Source organism: Struthio camelus, chromosome 1, assembly GCF_040807025.1.
Source record: "Struthio camelus isolate bStrCam1 chromosome 1, bStrCam1.hap1, whole genome shotgun sequence".
NCBI classification, from domain to species: Eukaryota; Metazoa; Chordata; class Aves; order Struthioniformes; family Struthionidae; genus Struthio; species Struthio camelus.
The window spans coordinates 82,157,187-82,176,940 of NC_090942.1; the positions used below are offsets into that span (position 1 = coordinate 82,157,187).

The 19,754-nt window shown below is 37.1% G+C and overlaps 1 protein-coding gene across 5 annotated transcripts; it reads right to left on the minus strand.

Moving 5' to 3' along the window:
* Positions 1-520: 520 nt before the first annotated feature.
* MANSC4 (MANSC domain containing 4) lies at positions 521-17,764 on the minus strand. 5 transcript variants are annotated; one of them, XM_009678695.2, is made up of 4 exons: positions 10,080-17,764; positions 5,215-5,349; positions 4,510-4,932; positions 521-721 (listed from the first exon to the last, which is right to left on the minus strand). In XM_009678695.2, the coding sequence occupies exons 1-4, from the start codon at positions 10,375-10,377 to the stop codon at positions 660-662; spliced, it is 918 nt and encodes a 305-aa protein (XP_009676990.1). In that variant the 5' UTR covers positions 10,378-17,764; the 3' UTR covers positions 521-659. The 5 variants fall into 5 exon arrangements, with proteins under 5 accessions (XP_009676990.1, XP_068809444.1, XP_068809450.1 ...); XM_068953343.1 differs by lacking the exon at positions 521-721 and having other exon boundaries at positions 3,141-4,932; positions 10,080-13,993; positions 17,521-17,764; XM_068953349.1 differs by lacking the exon at positions 521-721 and having other exon boundaries at positions 3,141-4,932; positions 10,080-12,240; positions 13,308-17,764.
* Positions 17,765-19,754: the final 1,990 nt, after the last annotated feature.

Sequence of the window (19,754 nt, forward strand, 5' to 3'; positions counted from 1 at the left end):
ACTAGTTGTATCCATGTGTTATGACTAGATTTTCTTTTTTTTTTTCTTCTTTCAAGCTGCTATGGACGGTCATTTACAACAAAGGAAGAGTTAGGTTGAAAGAGGCCTCCTACAGTTGACTTTCCATATTGACAATCCATATTGCTAGCAAATGTTTCATGAGGCACTCAGGTATCAGCCTGAATAGGAAGAAAGGTCAGGATAAGAAAAGATACTAAGGATTTGGGGACAATGAAATTGGTGCAAGTCTCTTATAATGAAGGTATTGCAAAATGTTAGAGCATGTCTCAGTTTTCCTTTAAACTCCATGATACTTATCTGAGCACTCTCACTGAGAATGCTAATACCTTAATAGTACAGGAAGAAGAGAGAATTGTCCCATGTTCAAGTTCACTTCTGATGTTTCCTGTCTTTTGAGTGTTACCTATCCATTATTGATAGCACATTAGCTATGTTGCCTTGACACGGACAGATCTCGCTCATTTGACTCCAGTTGAGCTATACTGCGTTATGAATTTAAGAGACTTCCCCTATTTATACATATGATTAAATAACCAGTTGAATCAGAAATATACTCTTTTCAGCGTAATAAGTTAATATATAAAAGGCACTGTTACAATACTGTCACCTCACACTGTCACACAGTTCTGCAAATCTTCTTACTTATTTCTTATGTGGGGCAGGTAGAAAGAGATGTTGTTCAATCCCTTTTCTTTAAAACCTGGAAGAAGAAACAAAAATTGACGTTCATATAAAAAAACTCCTGAAGTAGGAAACAACTAATTATAATACAAAATATATATGCCTGTGTAATTGAAAGTAACTAATATTCAGCAGTGCTTGGCAAAACTCTAGGCTAAGAAAAATGAAACACAGATTATCTAGTTAAAACTGGAGGAATTTTTAGGTAAACAGAAAGAGATTTTCACTATCTGAATTTGACTAAGCTGCCTGCATGTGAATCCTGCATGCTAAAAATAACATGGAATTACATAGCCTACTCATCCTGCAACACAGTACTTGTCATCCCCAGGCAAGAGCACTGAGCAATAAATATTTTAGCATTTTCCCTGATTTTCAAGATAAATTGTATTTGGAATTCTGTGCTGCAAGTTCCTGAAAATAAAGTTTGCGTAGTTTGAGATGTCTTAATTTCTCAAGTAACATACCTTCTCTTTGGTTGGGAGCTATGATCTGAACACAAGCAGAACTTTAGGAGAGAATGGCTCCATTCAGTCTGAAGAAAAGCATCCCAGGGTGCAGATCTAGTTCTCTTACAGAGTATCTGGGTTTAGGTTTAGGCTTCTTAACTGTTAATCTTATAAAATTACAATGTTCTTCAAAGTGAAGTTTTTACTGAGCCATCCTTTGGCAGCAAAATATGCACTTTGCCATAGTGATTTATCTTGACCATATTAAAGAGACAACTGGATGAAACATTGCTATATTACTGCATTATTTTAGATGTTTATTAGTGTGGTAGCAAATAGACAAGCAGAAAGGTAACGAGCTGTATTTTAGACCTGCTTTTGATATATCTTTACATTTGAAATGCAGGTTGGTTTTCAAATGTGTTTTCCTTGGTTACATGATTTTAAAAATTACAGGGAGAAATATCTAATTTTTAAAGTCTTTTCATTACAAACTGACATGAGAATGCTCACTAAAGGGTTTTGTGAGAGAATCCCTTGACAAAATGTGCTTGTTACCAGTACTGAGTGAAGTGGAGAGTACCACAACTTGACATGGAGCATGTGATTAATCAGTTTGTTTGTTTAATGTATTTGATCAAGGTTGTCATGCTGTGAGAAGTATCTAGACTTTGGCTGTGATAAAGATCAAAACATCAGTTTTGCAGACCTTTCATTTCCTGGATAAGACTTCCTAAATGGGAATGAGCTATGCCTACGTCAGTCTTTAACAGAAAGAGGTTTCAGTGAGCAATGACCGTTTCCTTCAGAATTCGACTTGGGCAGAGAACGGACGACAGAGCACTGCGCAGTGGGAATTCTGAACTAAATGGTCTGCAGCTCCTAGTTAAACAAAAACCATACTGAAGGTGTTGGTGCACATCACCATTTTGTGGTGTAAGTTGTGGTGACAGGATATAAAACTTTGCAGACTGAGGGACTGATTTTCTCCTCTGACATGCACGTGCCTATGTGTTCTAATGAAGTGAATCATATCTGAGAGTTCTCCATTTCAGGGACAGTTCCATTAAGATTACCTTAAGATGAAAAACACATAAGAGATACATTCTTTATTCACAGAATGACCATATTCATCTTTTGATACAATGCAAAATACCTTGCTTCCTCTCACCTAGTTCTTCCTCCTGGAAAATAATGCATGCCAGCTTCCTCTAACAGTGAAGAGCCATGGGGGACTCATTATTCTTAACTGAGGTTTCCATTGTGAATATCTTTAGTGACAATTTAACAAAGACAATGTCGTAGACCCAGCCACATGATGAATTAGAAAAGTGCATTCTGATGATAAAGAGGGAGTTATTCAAATCTGAAGTACATTTTTGCCATGTGTACAGCTCTAGAGATACATTACTTTACATAAAAGCATAGAACTGCCCTTAAAAACAAATCATACTTAATTATAATATTTTTTAGCTAAAATGGAAGAAACTGCTTGTTATTTCAACTGATTAAGAAAAACCCTCCTTTAGAAAAGTTTAAAATGTTCTTCTTATCCCTGTGTCTATCCCTTTTCTATTACATATAATTTAGCATAGAAGTTCAATCAAAGACTACTGACAGGTTTTTTAAACTTCTGTTTCCTAAGCTACACTGCTGATCGATGTGTACTAAAACATAATTTTAAGGAGGTCTTTTTCTCTCAGACTGACCTCCTCAATTGTAATTAGGTATTCATGTGGCCTTATAACCTCATTGCTTTTGTCTTTGAAAATTCCATGAATCTTACTAGTTTTTAAATAATGTTCTGCATAGACATGTGACTATCGATTTCATTTTTGATTTTTTCTTTTTGCATCATTTACACTTCTCTGGGAAATAAACTTCTTGCAGTAAGTGAAGAAAGTGAGGAGCTCGGAAACATCAACAAGTTTACAAGATGAAGAACAATCCTGGTTACCACTGAAAATGTTTGCTTTGCTAAGCAAACTTCCTAAGTATGGTAAGGCAAGGAAATAGTTTGCAACCCTGTTGATCTAGTTGCTTGATTTATATTTAGGAGGAGCATTTTTATGAATGCAGTGTACAGGATGAGGAAACAAAAAAGTTGTTTTATTATAATGCTAACTTCTAGAACTTCCAATGCCTTTTGTGCTAGATATATTAAATGAATGTCCCTATTCTAAATAGCTAAACATGTAAACAATAATTATAAGTAGTCAAGAAAAAGCAAGTCAAGGTGGACAACACAGGTTGACACTAATAGCAAGGTATGAACAACTCTTGGTCAGCCACATTTATCCCTTACTTAGCCAATAACAGAAGGAATTTTGGAACGCACTGCAGAGCAAGTAAATTTACAAAAGCAGTAAAAGTCTGAAGGTGTTTTTGGGAGGACTTAGAAAACATCTGAAGTGATACTAGAAGAGTGAAGTGAGAAGTGGGGTGAAAATAAAGCAAGTTTGAATGATCAGCTGTTTGGGTATGAGTTAATGGGATTTGGTAGTTTTGGGGATTTGGGGTTTATTGTTCTTAAAGAAGTAAAAAGTGCTGGCTGAATTACTTGGTCTCAGTATTGGGGATAAACGAGGGGAAAACACCCTGTCTGTAGAATTTAATTGGAGAATATAAACAGAGTTTTTATAGAACAACTAGATCTGAGGTGATTAAAGGATGATTAGAATTATATGACTCTTTTATGATGCTGTAAAAGTTCAATCAGTTAGTTTACCTGATTGCATTATTATTTAATTTTCTCAGGTTAGTCAATGTGAGGGGAAGGTTATGTAACACTGCAGGGAACCAGGTCTCTTAAGTTATAGAAAGTATATACTGTTTGTTAGGCATTAGTCTGAGTCAGATTATAAACCCAAATGTGCTCAAACACCTCCAAATACACAGTGGGAGCTATGGGGTGTATACCACTTCCCTGAAGAGAGATGAAAATTTTGTCTCATGAGAATGAAATTACAACCGAAAGATGCTGAAACTATCAGTAAAAATTATCTTTTGTTCTGTAAAAGAAACATGTAAGAAATAAGCTGGTATATACAATTCATTTTCAAAAAACTGTTTGTTCCAAAACAAGGATGATTTTACAAACTACTTTTGACAGTAGTATATTTTATGAACGGTTTATTCACTGTTCTTCCTCTCCTTATGGGCTTATACTGACCTCTTCTCTTTCTGCAACACCCTGCTGCAAGAACAACAGTACAACAGCAAAGGAAGATGAGAGAAGAGCAAAGAATGACAGGAATCAACCAGACACCCAGAGCTACAGCCTCCCAAGCGGGTGCCTCATTATCTGAAGTATAGTTCCTACCGCTGTAGCCTTTGGTATCGTTAAAATGTTGCTTACTGCTGTTCAGACGAGGAGGAGTGGGCACGTGGGATAACACCTCGGTAGACTTAGATATCACAGTTGAAGGTACAGTCCTGTGGTCTGAGCTGGCGATAGACCTGGTGCTTACTGAAGTCGTGCTTGTCTTCGTAGCAAAATGGTCATCCAGTGGAAAAGTTTCTCGCCTGGACAAAGTGGTAACTTTAGTTTTTTGGACCATCAGGCTTGTGGTGAATGTGTAACTGTCTGATATTAAGCTGTGGCTAGTGGTAGAAGATGGAGCTTGGGGTAGAAGAGAACTTGATGTGACATTAGTTTGCTGGCATCTTTCCAGCTCAGTCATCTTTGTACTGTTTTGCCTTTTGTATTTGTTCAGTGAGGAGTGAGTATTTGGCTCTTTTGGTGTCAGTTTCTCAAAAATAAGAAGATCTGGATCAATCCCTATTAAATCATAAACAAATATTCATTAGATACTCATCTTAGAACATGACTCTTGAAAGCAGAGTGTATCCTCCAGGTCCAATGGTGAATGGCAGGAAGAAAGAGGGTTAGTATTCTCTGAAGTAAGTATATTAATGAAATAGGAAAAAACGCTTTGATACATTTTTAGCGTTATGTGTATTACTTAAGAAGATCTTTTAGCATAACAACTGACCTAGTAAAATATTATCATTTCTTATAGTTGCTGTGTTTTCAGCCTTTATACACGCAATGCCTGATTACCTGTTGTGATGTTGTACAAAATGGTGTTGATTCTAGCCTTTAGTATGCAGCTTTCCAGTGCTGGGCAAGACACGTGCAGGCAGTTCATGTTCTCATGAGGAGCTCCGTGGTAGAACACTGCTAGATTGCAGGAAACTATAACGAGAAAAGAATAAAGCTCAGTTTGTCAGCCCCATGACCTTTGTATTTTGCATGTTACTACATTATTTAACAGTAGAAGAGCTTGGACCCTGCTTGAGCAGGGGGGTTGGACTAGATGATCTCCAGAGGTCCCTTCCAACCTCAACCATTCTGTGAAAAAGTACTTCTGTGAAGAGCGATAATACTGGACAGTTACATAGTGCTTTAAAATCTGTGGTTCTCATTATCTTACAAACTAATTAAACCCATGGTCAGAAAAGTAGAACTATTTAGGACTATACTCTTATTTTACATCTAGACGAAAGGGATAGAATGGCTACTTGAATTCCAAATGTGTCTCTGATTAAATTAATTTACAGAACTGACACACTGTGGCTTGTAGTCCTGCTACCAGTTTTCTCACACAGTCCCTTCCATCACACCTCAGCTGCAGGGAGTGGATTATTTCTAAAAGTAAAGCTATCACAGAAGACAGCTTTAAGCTGTTTGCTGTGGTATTACGGATACCTGTCTGCTTGACACTGGACTGCAACCACTTATTTCACCCAGACTATTACAACCATCCGCTGAACTGCAGTAAGCAGCATCCTGCCTTACTGTCAGTTCCCAATCCTTTCCCTTGTTTGCCCTGTGCTATTGTGCTGTGAACAAAGAGTATAGATTTAGTTTAGACAATTCTTGATTTATGTTGGGAAATTCAATTCTATCTTCCCACATCAGAAATCAAGGCTAAAACAATAATGAAAAAATGCATTAACAACTTGTCCCTGAAAGCCAATTTTCAAAAGATTGGAAAAAGGGCTTAGAAGTCAATTTAATTAGATGCCTTTGAAAGTTTTATGTTTATGTCACACTATATCAAAAAACGTTCTTCTTTCAGAGTCTTACAATGCCTCAAAAGGTAAATATCTAGTCAAAAGTTAATTTTCTTTTATGATATCAGTCTATTTGGAGCAGGCAGGATCATAGTTAGTTTTTGGTTTAATTAGAGGACGTTTTTGGTTTTTTGCCCTTTTTTTTTTTAACCTAATCTCCTCTTTCCTGCCTTGAATGTAACCTCCATACCTGAACGAACATGGCTACTTAAAATTAAAAGAGTATTGCCAGGTCTGAGGAAACATTAAATAGCAGAAAAGCCTGTAAATCACTAAAAATGCTAAAGAGAACTTTTCTGATACTGATTGGGAGTCTCAGGCTTTGCACTTGAGAAAATTCTAGCATTCATCCTGAGCCTAACTTGGGCAATGTATTTATGAAATGAGCTTTTAAGGTAAGATGCTTATGCGTCTTTCTTTGTGTAACTCTGATTGGAACATGTGGATTACTAGAGCTGAAAAGTTACTTCAGCCAAACATTTCTTAACATAGTTCCATGATTTTTGTTAATACTGGAAAAGAAGCATTTTAGTTAAAGTATATTCACGTAGCACCATTAACAAAAATCTTCATTTTACCTAAATTATTCAGAAGCTACTTAGCTTTATAAACCTAGGTGCTTATGCCAACCATTATCATCATATTTGTAAGTAATTAAACTAATTTGTAATACTTCCACAATGTATAATGGAAAAATCATGCAATTCTTTCCATTTTATGTTATCCTAAAAAAAAAAGTCTTAACTATCCACAAATACAAAAAAAAAGAAGAATATACACTAAATCCAGCCCTACTATCTTTTCTCTATTACTTAAATATTTTTTCATTTAGTAGCCTGTATACTGCATCATACAGTAAACCTACAGCTTGGAAGCAAGTTTTCCAGTTATAATGAACTTACCTGTCATAAGAGAGAACTGTTGCTTTCAAAAAATGTGTGCCATGCAGTTTAAGTATTTGCAACAAAAATGCACTCTGTCTGTCTGAACAATACAGATTCAGCAGCATTATGGAAAGGACGGATGATAGCAGAAGTGCTGTTACAGAGTTTATATTGTCTTGTGGTTTTTAGCTCCTTTGGATATAAAGATCAAAGTTGTCTGCCCAGCTGGAAAAAAACAGTAGTATGTACCGATAAAACTGGGATCTTAAACTCTAATGAAAGGCAGGTAGTGATATGATTTGACATAAACTCTGAAACAAAGAGGACAAGCAGCAATTTTTCCTTCACTTACATTGTTTTCATGTCCTATATCTAACTGCAGTTAAGTTTCATCATTTATTTGTCATAGAAACTTGTGCTTAAGAGTATATTCTTAGGAAGTTAAACTTGGTGCAAGGAAGGTTATGATTATACAAACAGCAGAAGAAGCTGTCTTGTGGAAGACAGAGTGATAATTTTACAGGGATTACATTTTTATTCAAAAGACTACATATAATCTGCAGGGTTAAGGAGGCATCTTTAGTCACTACATAAATATTTTGATCTATTTCTTGCTGCAGGCATTTTTACAAGTGATATACAAAGTGTATTCACTTCCATGGAAAAGGCAATGTAAAATCCAGTCACTATTTTTAAGAATAATTTTCTGAATACAAAAATAGTTCTAGCATCATAAACTTTTTTGTATCCTTTTTAGCATAAGTTAACAGTCTAAAAGACAAAGCCCTTCAAATATTGGTGTGAAATACCTGTGTAGTATTTGCTTTTCTGTGATACGTCTTATTCAAAGATTATTGCAAACACTAATAATGTGATATTATGAAGTCATTGTTTGAAAATCAAAATATTCAGATTTTTGTTCACATCGATGATTTTCCTTGAGAAAAAAAATCCCAAACTATTCTTCATTTTTATCACATGTTGTAGCAGTAAGTACCCTTGCCTTCAGACCCAGATAGACAGTGTTCTGGATTTTATTAAAGATAGAAGTTTTATGCTAATAGCATATTTTATGTTTGTTTTTACTATCATATATGAAGACTGTGTGGGTTGGCTAATATAAAGGCTATCTGATTTAAGAATATATAAGACACCTGAAAATACATGTATTTGCTTGGAGGGAGGAGTGAGAACTTCCAAAATTTTCCCACTTCCTACACAAACATGCACAAAGTTGTAGGGTCTTTAGAAATTCCTTTTTATTTTCAGCACAGTATAATTCAAAAAATGCTTTTCATTTCAGTGATTACTTTGCAAACTTTATGAAAATACTATTAAATATTAGAAAAAGAAGTCTTATTTGAAGAACTCTGTTGTCTGCAAATATATTCTCTTTTGGATGTGTGATGGATGTTATTGCATAAAATACAGTAAGAAAAATAAGTCAAAACCTTTTTTGATAAGGAAGGACAGCTCTTTGGTCAGCATAAAAATTCTAAGCATGCTATAAAATATTTTTATTCCTTTGAAGGGATATAAGCAGCAAATTTTATTGTTTGTTTTAAAATTATTTCAAAAATTATTTTTATCTTGTAAGATGAGCTTTTACTAACTTTGCTATTACTGAGAATCCAGCAAATAAAACTCTCTTATAAAACTCCTTATAAATCTTTATTTCTTGAAATCTTAATTAGCACATTTTTTGGCAATAGAATTTGTGATAGTGACAACATCTGTCTCCTTGGGACTATATCGGAACTACCAGCTGTTTTAAAGTATATCTTTAAAATGCCATCTAATGTCTATGTATTTTTGCTAAGACTATAAGAAAATCATGTTTGACTATATAAGATTATAAAAACAAGGTTCCAGGTACCATTACTTATTTCTATAAGATACCTAGTCCTGTGTTTTATGACAAAAAGTTCATTGGCTAAATAGGAAAAAAAACATTACTGAAATGTACATAATTGCTTTCATCACAGTAATTAAGACAGAAGTTGACTTCTCCCAGTAATGCTTCTGGCAGTTTTGTTAGCTATCTCAGTGTTAGGTGGTCAAGCTCATAATTAATTCAGAATGTCCTCAAAACCTATACTGACAATTTCCATTAACTGGCAGGCCGCTATCATCCTCCACACCCAAAAACCCTTCGAGTCTTGAATTTTGCAGTCAAATTCAGACACCAGAGAAGCACTCTTCAGTACACTCCTACAATTCACTCCTAAAGCGAGTGCAGCAATACAGAGCAAGTAGAGTCCTAGGGCTTTAAGACAAGCAATGAAATTTTTAAATTTTTATTCTGAGACTAAATGTATAAGACTCGGGGAAAGGGAGGAAAGGAATCGCAAGCTGAATAGCTGCTAGGTCTTCGCTGTATTGCTCATATTGATGTTATACAGAGGTTGGACCAGAAACGTGGTGTAAACATTGAACAAGAGAGTGCTCTCTCCAAAAAACTGAGTATTCTTGTATCTCAGAGAAAGCCAAATTTTGTATTCCCTCTTCCGCCCCACCATATTATAGCCTAGTACCATACTCCATGAAGAAGAGTCCTGTTGGAGTCAGTGTCACTGATAACAGAATATATTTTTTCTCTATAGGAGTAGGTGGTGATATGCTTATTGAAGTGCTATTGTTTTAATGTTAGCATTGCGCAGACATTTTGTAATAGACATCTAAAATTTCAGAGGCAGACCCTAAGATTTTCATGTCTTTCTAGTGTAGTCTTCCAAAACAAATTCAGATTATCAAATGCCTTTCTATGGGACTGAAGAGAAGACAGGAGAACAGCTACAATGTACCTTTGCTTTCTTGCTTCAAAAAATAGATGCTGCTCCATTTTTCTGCATTATTTCTTCTTCATATAAAAGAATACTGGCAAAAAAATTGACCAAAATGTTTTTCCTCCTATCTAAAAATACATAATTTAATATCCATCACAATCTTCATAATAAACACTCACCGTTCTTCAGGAGGCAGCAGGTTCTGCTGCACTGTTGGGATGAGACTTCGGAATAAATCTTCAGCACCTGGGCTCCCCTCCGCTGTGATTCCTGCAGGTCGATCAGAAGACCTGGGAAGCGTCGGATCCAGCAGTTTTTGTAAAAAGTAGTTGGTGAGCAGAGGGAGTCTGACTCCGCAGCCAAACCGAGAACCAACAGCACTTCTGCCAGTGCCACCAGCAGAACCATCTCTTCAATGTAATGGGCTTCGTGGCTGTGCTTTCTCCTCCGCAGACGCACTGAGGTTTGGACCAGCATTTTAAGGGACTAACTCTTGTGTGGTGAGGATACTGCTAACTCGGCCAGGGAAATGAGCCAGGGGATGGTTTTTCCAAACTATTCCCATGATGCTGTTTGGGCAGTTGCTGGAAGGAAGCAGCCATGTAAACTACATAGGATTATAACAGTTATTATTATTTGTTCTGTAAATGAATTATTTGGAGACAGTTTTTGAGAGTAACAAACACAGGCTGCTTTGAGCTTGTTTCTGTGATCCCAAGTTTGTATCTCTTGTCCTTCTAAGCTCAAACTATCCAGACATCCTTAATGTGCAGTGAATAATGGTAAATACAGGAGATTGTTTTACCTCGGCTCCAAAAGCATGCAGTCCAGCCCCCTGAGAGCAGGTAGGTCTGCCACTTTGTTCAGGCTCACTATTACACTTGACACAGAAGAAGAGGCTCAATTTATTTTCTTGTTATTTTTGAATTATCTGGCAACTGAAAATGTATTTTCCATCTTTATTAACAAACGGGATTATCTAATTCTGTCTCCCAGCCAGAGGTGGAAACTTCATTCCTCTTTTCTACTCTGCTTTGAATGTAAAAAGAATACTATTTTATTTTGATGATCTAGCAATGGATGAATATGACTGTAGAAGTCTGTAGCCTACTCCGGACTAGATAAATAGTCAAAGTCCTGTCCCTAATCTTCCATAAGATTAAGAATATTGAACCGTCTATATGGCTTTTTCTGCTTATGTTCAAGGCTTGGAAAAGGCCTGTGAGAGGGCAAGAAAGAAAATATAGTTGGTATTTAGGAAGTCAATTTTTCAAGCACCTGTTGTGAAACCTGAAACTGAGTGTTTTATTTCTTAGAAGAACTCAATGTAATCCCTGGCTCCCACTTCTGAATGCAAGGCAGCATACAGAAAGGCTTTAAAATGTTGCTATACAGCATTTCATTGAAACTCAATGGACTATATAGAGAGGTGGAGGGAATTAGGTAGAAATGCAGTTGTCTGCAATAAGAATTGTGTGTGGAATATATAAAAATACTTTAGAAGGAAACTTTTTCTTCAAGATTAGGATCAAGGAATTTCCCCAGCTCCACATAAAGTATAGAACAATGATATGAATGGGGGCTTCAAACTCATTTTAATTCCTTAGTCATTGTAGCTAGTCTTTGTTTTGCAAAACAAGGCCCCTATTTCAGAAATGAGTTAATACATGCATAATTTTGTGCCTGATGGAGATCCCTGGAAAGTAAAGGGGCTCTACACAAGTTAGCTCCTGTTGATGTAAGAGCAAGGCCTTCATTTATTCAGCGGAAATACTGGCTATAATCAGGAAGCCAAATAAATGTCTGCTTTTATCCAGGTTGCATGTCTGTTGTGGAGAAATTGGTAAGTGAGAGCTTAAGTGGGTTATTCTTTAAGCCTCTGTCCTGAAAAACAGCTCTGCTCTTGGTACTGGTGTTTTATTTGCTTTTGGTAGTCTGATGTGCTTTCCTTTATCTTCATCTCTATGTGAAAGTCACTATGGAAAATCTTAAATATGTTTCAGTACACCTGCTGGTTTGCACTCAGTGGACTGCATAGGGATGTTTTCAGGCATTTACCTAGCATTGCCCCAAGCATTTCTGACAGTATATTTTTCTAAAATAATTTTTGCTTCAGTTTTCAGAATATTCACAAGGCATCATTTGCTATGGAGCACAGTCAAAATGTTGAAATTTTAAAATCTGAATTTGCATTGTGGCATTACCTCCAGGATGTAGTATGAATTCTGGATCTATCTTGTTCTGTAAGTCTGGTGTGCAAAAATGTTGAGTCCTGATTGCTTTCCTCACTCCTCCTCTTCCCATTTCTCCAAGCTGAGAAATCTAAAAGGTTCTGAATAACTTAAGGAAACATGGAACAAAGGGATTAAACTGATGTAAAACAAGTATTTATATGGGGTAAAACTGAATATGTCTTTCGTCCTTTGATATAAATAGGATTATCTGCATGAACAAAAAAATGAGCGGTAATAGGTAACCTTGATAGTAACAGTAGATCTATTTGCCGTTACATCAAAATTACGCCATCTCCGCTCCTGTATATTTTCATATATGTTTAACACCTTGCAAAGTTTGGATATAAATAATGAATATGATTACTTCCTCCTTTCCAGGAAAAAAGCGGTTAAAGGAGCAGTCCTGTGACATATTTCAGTTAGATGGACCTCAATTACCGTATGATTCCTTCGATTTCAGTGGGCTCTGACCAGGTAAAGTGCAAGAACAGAGCGTGAACGTGTCTGAGCATCAAAGCATCTTGCAGATCTTTCACTAAGTCATTCTCTGCCATCACATTTTGAATAAGGTAACAAAGTTTCAAACACCTTTTACTTCAGTTTAGGCAGTCAGCAGCGGCAGTAAGTGAGAGTGCTCGCCACGTGTAATATTTAAATATATATTTGCAGGATTGAGCTTGAGTAACCGGTCATGGTTTGTACAGATCTGTGATTTCAATGTACATTTTAAATCTCTTTTCAGTTTGACACCATTTGGCAACAGACACAATGCTAGTCTTTCTTTCTCTTCATAGTTTTTATGAAGAGACATGTTTTTCATGTTTTTGCCTTCATGTATTTATTCTGTGCTCCTGCGGTGTGCCTCATCCAGCAGCCCTTTTTCCTTTGCATGAATTGTAATTCTTTGTCCGGTCTCTGTTTCTGAATAAATTACAAGAGCATGAATAGCTGCAGAGGAAGTTTAATGAAACATAAAGAGACTGTCCAATATATAAGGCTGCTTGCAGGAATTTACTTTAAAAACTAAAAAGTTTTGTCTGCTAAGTTTCAGAGTCTTCTGCCACCTGCCTCATAATTTGACTTTGACTTTTCTGTGGGAAATGCATAAATATAACGTAAAGATGAAGTTTTAAATCACAAAAATTTTGCAAGAAGGAAATATTCAAGTCTTACCTGCAAACCGGAGCCCGACTGTTCCATGTGCTCTACAGGGAGGGACCAAGAGACATTTACTGTTAGTAAGATGTCTCTGCTCAGTATCAGACCAGCACTTCATATTATGTAGTAATTCTTTTCATCAGTCTTCTCAAATATCTTACAAACTGGCAGTTACCTGTTTTCTGTGAGAACACAGACGTCTTTTTATCCCTTTTACTGAAAGATTTGTAAATGTACCTGCCACAAAGGAGGAGAATGATCTTATTAATAATACTTGTTATAAACAGAAAACCGTACCTGAAGTTTTCCACCTGGGCTGGCAGTGATAATGGCACAATCCAAGAGCTTCCTGGCACAAAGCAGTCACCAGGCATTAACTCCTTTTTTGCCAAATCTAAACAAAATGCAAACATCTTTTCCATATATGATCCCAAATATCAATGTGCATCTATCATTTTATTTAACATATACCGAATAAGTGGTTCTAGTACTGGGAATATGTAAATGCCAGAGAGAAGACTGATTTATATAATACAGGAAAGCTTTCCTGAACTGGACTAACAGTGCAAAGGCTTTGATTCCTTTGTCAGGTCAGCCTGTCTGAAACTACCCTGCATGACCAGCTTGGCTTTGTTCGTAGGTCGTCTGTTGTCCGTACTGCTCTTGTCCTCTGCTTCTCTACTGGGTGTCTTCTAGCAGCCCTGAAGGGGGAATATGAGACCATAGTCAGTGTCCTGGGTCAAGTTGAAGCTTAGGCCTTAATATTGTATGATGTCTTACGAAAGAAAGTGTTGTTAGTTACTATTTCCTAGCCAAGTTTAGTGCCTGTCTTTGAAAGTTTCTCCTTTGTTCTGCTCCGTCGACCATGGTGAAGCGCGTATGATCAGGTGGACACATGCCTCTGGGCCTTCCCTTTCCTGAGTAGATTATGGGATGGAGGTGAGGTGCACTCCCAGATGCACAGATGTGGCAGGAGCAATGCTCTGTGATGCTGCCACAGTGATGCAGAGCTCTGCAGCAAAGGATTGCTTCTAGCCCAGACCCTGTCTGTCCCAACCATGGGAGAGACCAGTGCTGCGCAAAGCACTTCTTATCTGCTACAGCTAAAGTCAAACACATTAGGTTAGCCATCTGAGTTATGTCCCTGCCTATGTTGAACATCAGTAAGCATATCTGACCAAATGTGCAGCATGATCCTATGCAGGGTTAGCCCTAAGAGTCTCTCCTGAAGTCAGTGGACCCCTGTGTCTGTATTGCCCTCCACATGAGCAAATTGAATTGTAGGTCTGTGCTGAAATCTTGGGTAGGTCAGTTTTCGTAGCCATGTGCGTGTGGTTTCCCTTTATTATGACAGCATTTAGATCAAAATTTCACCTAAGCTAAATATTTCAGTAATGCCAGAATATGTCACTGTGACTTATTATAATAAAAAAGTTACCAAAATATTGATGTAATGAATCACAGTAAGTACATTTAAACAAATATCAAAGCAAATCTTTCTGACGTTATTGAAATACTCTATTCATTTTCTTTCTCCTTTAGAATTTCTTTGGAATAAAAACATTCTTGCAAAATGTTTTGAGTCCAACCAAACAACATTTTTTGAGAGAACCATTTTGTAAAAAACAGCTATTAGTGGTCAGATTTGGGGTTGGAACAATGTATTAAGTTTTTAATGAATCTGAACTTCTCCAAGGTTTGGGACAATCAAATCCAGGATTCTGGTTTCAGACCCATTCCAGCCACATAGCAAAGAGAGGTGAAACTTTACAGTTTCTGTTCCTCGGACTCTGTGTGAGCCGCTTTTTAAACCATTGTTTCAAAGGGGCTGCCAGGCCCTGAGTTTCTCTCGGAGCTTAGATTCAAACTAATTCTGGTAAAACTTATATATGAAAGCTGGAATCTTTGTGTTAAAACAAAGCATAACCGAAGACCTAGCCAGGTTAGATTTATACAAATATAAATCCACTGACATACACCCAAACTTAAGCCTAGGTTTATGACAAAGGGGCACAGTGTTTAGCAAACGCTTTAATGAATGAATGTTGATTTATGACAGAACTTGAAACTAGGCAAAAGGAATGGACTTTCAATTCTGTGATGAATTTTATACAGTTGGGTAATCGGTGAAAGTCTTCCATGTGAGATACCATTCATCTTACCTACTTATTATGTGCTAAAATTCCATTCTGTCTGTCTGCACCAGGATTTAAAAATACATGCTGCTTTAAAAGCTCCCAGTTTATTCTCATCTAGACAGAGCTACATAAGAAAATTCTAGCCTGGGGATGCACAGTGCATTTGTGTGGAACAAAAATCCCTAACAGGAGATTCAACAGCAGGCAGAGCTCTCCAGCAGCCTGACCCCAGTTCAGGTTTTGTCAGGGAACACTTATTTCACCTGAGTTTCAAGGAAGTTCCTTACTGGATCTTTGGCCTAAAAGATGAACAGATTGAATGTCACTGTAAAGATTTATGCACTTGTGCCTCTGTTCTGCTCTCTGGTGACTGAATTTTCTCATGATCCACAGAGCCCATTAAGACATAGGTGAGTGGAATGGGCTTTTTGCTGCTGAGAGCGAGGTCAGTAGCATAGGCTGTAGTATTAATCAGTCCTTAAATTTGACTAAAGAGCTAAACATGCATAAGTTAAGTATTTGATAATAAATAATCAGTATTCCAAAAATACCACTCCCAAGTATTTTCTCAATACACAGTACTTCTGCTGCAAGCAAATAAATATTAAATAGTACCCTCAAAGGCAGAAAAATTAAGCATAAAATAATACAGAATAAAATCTAAGCAAGTGCTATTAAAAATAAGGGTTTTTTTTTAATAACATTTGTAATGGTGTTGTGTAAGAAGTACTTTGTTTGGCTGGGAATCTGAAAAAAGAAATTATCTCTGTTTAGCTGCTCATCCTTCAGAAATGATAAAGATTTCAGTTGAAATAAAATATGTTCCAGTCAATTTCTCTCAAAAAATCCAAGATCCTTTCAAACACTGATATTTTTAATGCTGAAATACTGCAGGATGTTTCCTATGTTCCAGATATGCTTACTTTGTATCCTGTGACAAGGAAAATACTAAACAATGGCAGCATTTGGTGAATCATTTCCAAAAGACTAATTCCTCTCTTGAGTAATTCCACTATTACTCAAAACACAGTTCCCTGGCAATACAGTGCAATTCCCTGGCGGCCCCAGGGGAAGAATGTGGCACTTTATATTTTATGTTAGATATCATGTATATTTTAAATATCCACTAGTTCTGTTCCAGTTCACATTTTAGACTAACAAGGCTGAAAGAAATTCAAATTTTCCTATGTTTTTTGTTCTCTAGGTATTCCTTTCCTTAAGCTATCAGATTGATGTTTCTTTCTTAGTCTTATGTGTTATATAGTGCCTATGTGTTGAATCAAGAGAAGGTTTGCCTAAAACAAACACAAAATCACTGCAATGCCCCTTTAGGCCCTGTACTGGTGCTTAAGGGTTTGGTTGTCTTCTGCTGCAGATTTCCTGTGTGATTTTGGGCTAGACCAACAAAAAAATTTAGGCTGTATTTCATGTGTATGTAAACCATACACCTGGTTTCCAAGAAAAACAGTTGTCATTCTCCTCACCCCCAGTGACTTGCACTTCCGCTACCCCCTGTGCTGTGCCTTGTGACCTTACAGAGAAGCAGGCTGTGGACTCATGCAGTTCACTACACAAAGCCACTGGGTTCACTGGGGGAACAAGTGGCCAGATTTTCATAGATTATATATGTAAAACTAAGCAGTGTTAAATACGTGAAGTGAATCTGAAGTTTAAGGAGGCTTCAGTCTTGGCACACAGAGCAGGCTGGCCCCAACTTTATATATATTACTTGCCTTGAAGGGTCAGCCAGGAAGCACGAGCAGAGTTCTGCACAGAACAGAAGGAGTACTGCTTTTATCTAGTTATCTCTGGCTTTACTTTTCTTATCTTTGCAGCAGTAACTCCTCCTGACTCAGTCTGTGCTTACTTTTGCTATGTAGACAACTCAAGAGAACTATAGAAATGTATGCTCTGGCAGTGAAAAGGTCAGAAGCTTAGGTTTTCCATGTCATGGTTGAATAGTCTATTACAATATATCTGTTGTATAAAAGAGCTTCTTGTATTTCCAAGTATTTCTAAAAGAAAAGCATGACCTCTCTTCAGTCTTGGAAATAATTTAGGCATTAACTACAAGAAAACAGTTTACGCACCAGCTACAGGAAAAAGCATGTAGACTGTGAATCCCAGGTACAAGTGGGCATCTCAGTTGCAAAGGGAGAGAGATGTTACTGCTGCTCTTTGGTGCCTTCCTGCTCACCTTGTTGGCGCTTGAGGATCTTGTTCTGTGAGACTAATTTATATCTCTTAGACATTGTAGAGAGAGACCTGAAGCATCTAAATCAGCTTCTAATATGAAGACTTCACTCCAGAAGCCAAATCCTAAAGGTTAGGTATTGAAAGGTAACCTTAGTTATCTTTGTCTTCTCCTCTGTGTTAATGTCTTGTTCTTCAGGGCATGTTCTTTTATCACAGACTTGTTTAATATCTACATGGATGTAAACTTGTTTTCATGTTGTTTCATGCTTCTGCTTGTACTTAATGAGTGACGGATCATCTTTTGCATTTGGTTCAAAGATGATGACAGTCTTTTATGGCTCTTATCTTCAGAGTTTGAATTTTTAGCTCTAGCACTCATGATTTCTATTTTCAGCTCTGGAAAATGCATAGCTTACTCTCTACGATCAGCCAAGACAACTCCTTGTGAAATAGCAAGACCTATTGATTCCAGTATAATAATATGTATAACTGATCTTCTTATAAAGCACAGTGTTGCTGGGGAGCAGAGGACAAATGAAATAATCTGTACAAATATAGAACAAAAAGATAGTTCTTGCGTTGGTGCATTTGCAGTATACGTACCATATAAGCACAGCATACAGCCTGACTGATGAACGTGGTAAGAAAACAATGGAACTGCACTGTCAGTATGCTCTGATTTAATACAGTCACCTAGTCCTAAGTCTGGATAAAGCACAGGCAGCTGACAATCAGCCTCGTAAAAACAATTGGTTGGAGAAACAGATTTAAGCTTTTTGCAAAAATGGCCATTCAGCAAAGAGCACTGCTGACCCCTTGCACATACAATAGCTCCAATGAGAGCCAGTTTGTAGAAGTCAGTACTCCCAAAAGTTTGCTGGCAGGAAGAGAATTCTTACTAGTACATGACAGAACTGATCCAGTCTATTAAAAACCTCATGGAATGTGAAGAAGATGGACTTGAAATCCTTGGCAGAGTGACAGGTACAGATGAAAGGCCCATAAGGCAAGAGAAGAAATATTCCATCCATGCAGACTGTGGTGTCAACACTTTGAGGGAACAGTACTTATCATAACTGACTCCATGGAAAAAATCACTCACCATTTAGGAGCACACTTACCAATACATCAAACATACGAGATTCCAAAACAGATGCCTAAAGATGGCAATCATACCAGCGTGCTGGCAATCACACAGTATTCCAGCAGGAATGACCATGACAAATATGAGCTCTCTGTTTATCTCTGGAATATGAATGATTACAATTACTTATGATGTTGGGCTGTGGGAATGAAAGTGCAACAAGGAAATACAAGTTGGACTCCTACCAGAGTGGTAAGATACTTGTTTTGTGTGGTATCTCTTCAGCCTGAACCTGACACAGACCAAAAAAAAAAAAAAACCAAACAAAAAACAAACAAACAAACAGACCAAAAAAAAAAAAAAGAGGCCAGTGCTCAGATTCAAGCACGTATACCAAGCTTCAGTTAGGTATAAGAAACTTGAAAAGCCAAACGATGCAGTGCTTCATCAAGAACATAACATAGGAAAGCGAAGATGAAAATTAATGAAATATTGAGGAAACATGAAGAGGAATACAAAATCAGCAGATAACAGTGACAGTGATTAGAAGGAAAGAGAAGAGGATGGTATGGACCTAGCTAGGACTGAAGCTGCTGAAGAGAGCTCTTTACCAACTGGTTAAAATCCTATGTATGTGAAGGGGTTTCAAAACAGGAAGTGAGCCCCTCAGAGGCAAGATGATGCAAATGCTTTGAAGTGAGGTAGAAAAAAAAGTCTCAGCAATCTGTCTCCCCTCAACACCTGCTTTCTTGAGCATCAGCACAAAAGGACACCTTTAACTCTGAGATGTGCATTAGTATCATCTGTATGGACTGGAATTAAGAAGCTGAACATCAACAAAATAGTGCGAGATCCCTTCACAGAGGAAATGCTAAAAAGCAAACAACCCTGTCTTCTGAAAAATAACCCAACAGCTATTCTGAAGAGTTTTATTAGTAGAGGGAAATATTCCCTCCTTAGTAGTGGAAAAAAGGAGTTGTCAGAAAATGAAGCAATCTGCAAAAACTGGAAATGAGTCACATAACTGCTAAAGGGAAAGATTTT